General features: G+C 59.9%; 1 protein-coding gene across 1 annotated transcript; it reads left to right on the forward strand.

Moving 5' to 3' along the window:
• Window positions 1–485: 485 nt before the first annotated feature.
• LOC107135107 (transmembrane channel-like protein 6) lies at window positions 486–2,445 on the forward strand. The gene is made up of 4 exons (XM_015477054.2): window positions 486–640; window positions 779–875; window positions 1,043–1,300; window positions 1,411–2,445. Exons 1-4 carry the CDS (start codon window positions 594–596, stop codon window positions 1,603–1,605), a joined length of 597 nt encoding a protein of 198 aa, XP_015332540.2. The 5' UTR covers window positions 486–593; the 3' UTR covers window positions 1,606–2,445.
• The last annotated feature ends 6 nt before the right edge of the window (window positions 2,446–2,451 follow it).

Here is a 2,451-nt window from a genome sequence, read left to right on the forward strand (position 1 = left end):
TAAAAAAAAAAAAAAAAAAAAAAAAAAGAGTGCCCTGGCCAGGCCATCTCAGAAACAGTGTGTGGGGGCAGTTGACGTCAGGGCTCTGAGCACCCAGGCTGGGTCCTGCCTCAACTTCTCCCAGCAAAGGCTGAGCACAGCTGGGAGGTGATGGGAGACGGTGGGGTTTCACTGGGCCCAGAGGTTTCTGGGGGCCTGGTGGAGACAGGAGAAGGGGTTCTGGGCTCCAGGGGGTGGAGGGAGGGGAGGGACAGAGGCTGCCATCAGTGGCTGAACCTCAAAGGGGCCTGGGTCCTTCCTGGGGGCCACGCGCCCACAGACTTGAGACCCTTCTATCTGGCCAGCAGGAGGGGGTGTGGGCTGGGTGGTAACTCACACTGCTGGCCTGGGTCTGGCTTTGGCTGCACCTGGAGAGGAGCCAGCCAGGCCCCGCAGCAGGGTACAGAGCTTGTGTTGGGTGATAACCTGTCCAGGACCCGGGCCATGGGCAGAAGGGAGGGATGCCGTGCATCAGCTGAGCCTCTCTCGCTACAGAGAAGCAAGGCCTCCTGGTGAAGGAGCTTCAGGGCCTGTCAGTGGTCCAGCGGGACCACATGCTCCGGGGGATGCCCTTGAACTTGGCTGAGAAACGCTGCCTGCGGTGAGTGTCCCCCAGCCTCGCATGGCCTCAAGACCTACCTCCTCAATTAAGCTGAAAGTGGCCAGATAGAAGGGTCTCAAGTCTGTGGGCGGGTGGCCCCTCTGAGGGTCAGTCACTGACAGTAGCCCCTGTCCCCAGAGAGAAGAGCCAGATTCAGAGGGGGAAGCGGAGGGCCCGGCAGGACCGTGGGGGCGTCTTTTCCTGCTGCAGCCGGCTCAGATACTCCTGCATCCTGGTAGGAGCCTGTGGGGCTGGGGCCTCGTGTGCAGTGGGGCCAGGCGGTGGGTGACCGCTTCTCTGCTGCTGCCCTGATGGTGGCCTCCTAATCCTGGCCTTGCCTTGGGGCCGCGGGTGACTTGTGTGGTCCTAGCCCTTAGAGCCTTCCTGTCACTGTCCCCGCAGGCCCTGCATAGCCTAGGGCTGGCGCTGCTCTCGGGCCTGCACGCCGTGAGGCCGTGGCGCCACACACTGAAGCAGATCGGAGGCCAGTTCGGCTCCAGCGTGCTCTCCTACTTCCTGTTCCTCAAGACCCTGCTGGCCTTCAACGCGCTGCTGCTGCTGCTGCTGCTGGGCCTCCTTGTGGGGGTACAAGCTGCCCTCCCGCCCGGCCCGCCGGACCCTGCCCCCGCCTTCACAGGGCTGGAGCTCCTCACAGGCGGGGTGAGGAGCCCCTGGGCCACCTTCTGCCCTGACTCGGCCCCTGCCTCTGGAGGCCTGAGGGCGGGTGGGCTGGGCGGGAGGGGTCCTGACCTGGCTCTGCCTCCTCACAGGGCTGCTTCACCCACACTGTCATGTACTATGGGTACTACAGCAACGCCACGCTGAACCAGCCCTGCGTCCCTCCGCGGGATGGCCACCAGTGCAGCCCCGGGGCCAGCAGCCTTCCCTACAACATGCCCCTGGCCTACCTCTTCACCATGGGGGCAGCCTTCTTCATCACCTGCATCTCCTTGGTTTACAGGTAATGGCCTTCTGCCACGTGATCCTGGCTCTGAGCACCACCCATATGTCCAGTGGCACTTCCTTCCACCCATCTGTCCTCCCATCTGTCCACCCACCTGTCCATCCATCCGTTATTCATGTATATTTCCATCATTCATCCATCCTTCCTCCATCCATTCACCCATTCCTCTACCTGTTCTTCTACCTATCCACCCACCGTCTATCCATCCTTCTACCTATCCCTTTATCATCCATCCATCCCTCTATCCATTGATCCACCTATGTACCCACCTGTCCACCCACCCATCCACCCACCCGTCTACCCATACATCTTTCTATCCCTCCATCTACCTATCCTTCCATCCTTTGTCCATTCATCCCTCTACCTGTTCATCCACCTATCCATCCACCCACTCATCCACCCACCCATCCATCCATTAGCCTATCTATCTACCCATCTATCTGTTTATTCATCCTTACTTTCATCTACCCATTTGTCCATCTACGCATCCACCCACCCACCCATCCACCTGTCCATTCCTCCCTCAAGTGTTGGGCAGGAAGGTACCCAAGCATGAGGCCTAACCTAAAGAAGCTTGCTGTCCCTGGGAAAAGAGCAGTGAATGGGCTGGGACAGTCTGGGCCCTGGGGGCGTTTGCACAGGTGTTGGGAAGGTTAAGTAAGAGTGGGCAGAAGAACAGAAGGGAGGTGCTGTGGTCATTGGGTGAGCAATGCAAAGGCCCTGAGGTGAGCCTAGTGTTTTCCATGTGGTGTCTGTTACTGGTGAGTGAAGCCCTGGCTCATCTTCCTGTGGGCGTGTGTCAGACAGGGCTGGCCCAGAGCAGCCAGCAGTCCACTCCGGGCAGGAA

The sequence above is a fragment of the Marmota marmota genome, unplaced genomic scaffold (genome assembly GCF_001458135.2).
Source record: "Marmota marmota marmota unplaced genomic scaffold, marMar, whole genome shotgun sequence".
Taxonomy (NCBI): Eukaryota; Metazoa; Chordata; class Mammalia; order Rodentia; family Sciuridae; genus Marmota; species Marmota marmota.

What these genes read in the sequence shown, in the direction of transcription:
- LOC107135107 (XM_015477054.2), top strand. Translation starts at nt 594, where the DNA reads ATGCTCCGGGGGATGCCCTTGAACTTGGCTGAGAAACGCTGCCTGCG. An exon ending in TCAGATACTCCTGCATCCTG is followed by an intron (nt 876 to 1,042) that starts GTAGGAGCCTGT and finishes CTGTCCCCGCAG; the next exon opens with GCCCTGCATAGCCTAGGGCT. An exon ending in TGGAGCTCCTCACAGGCGGG is followed by an intron (nt 1,301 to 1,410) that starts GTGAGGAGCCCC and finishes GCCTCCTCACAG; the next exon opens with GGCTGCTTCACCCACACTGT.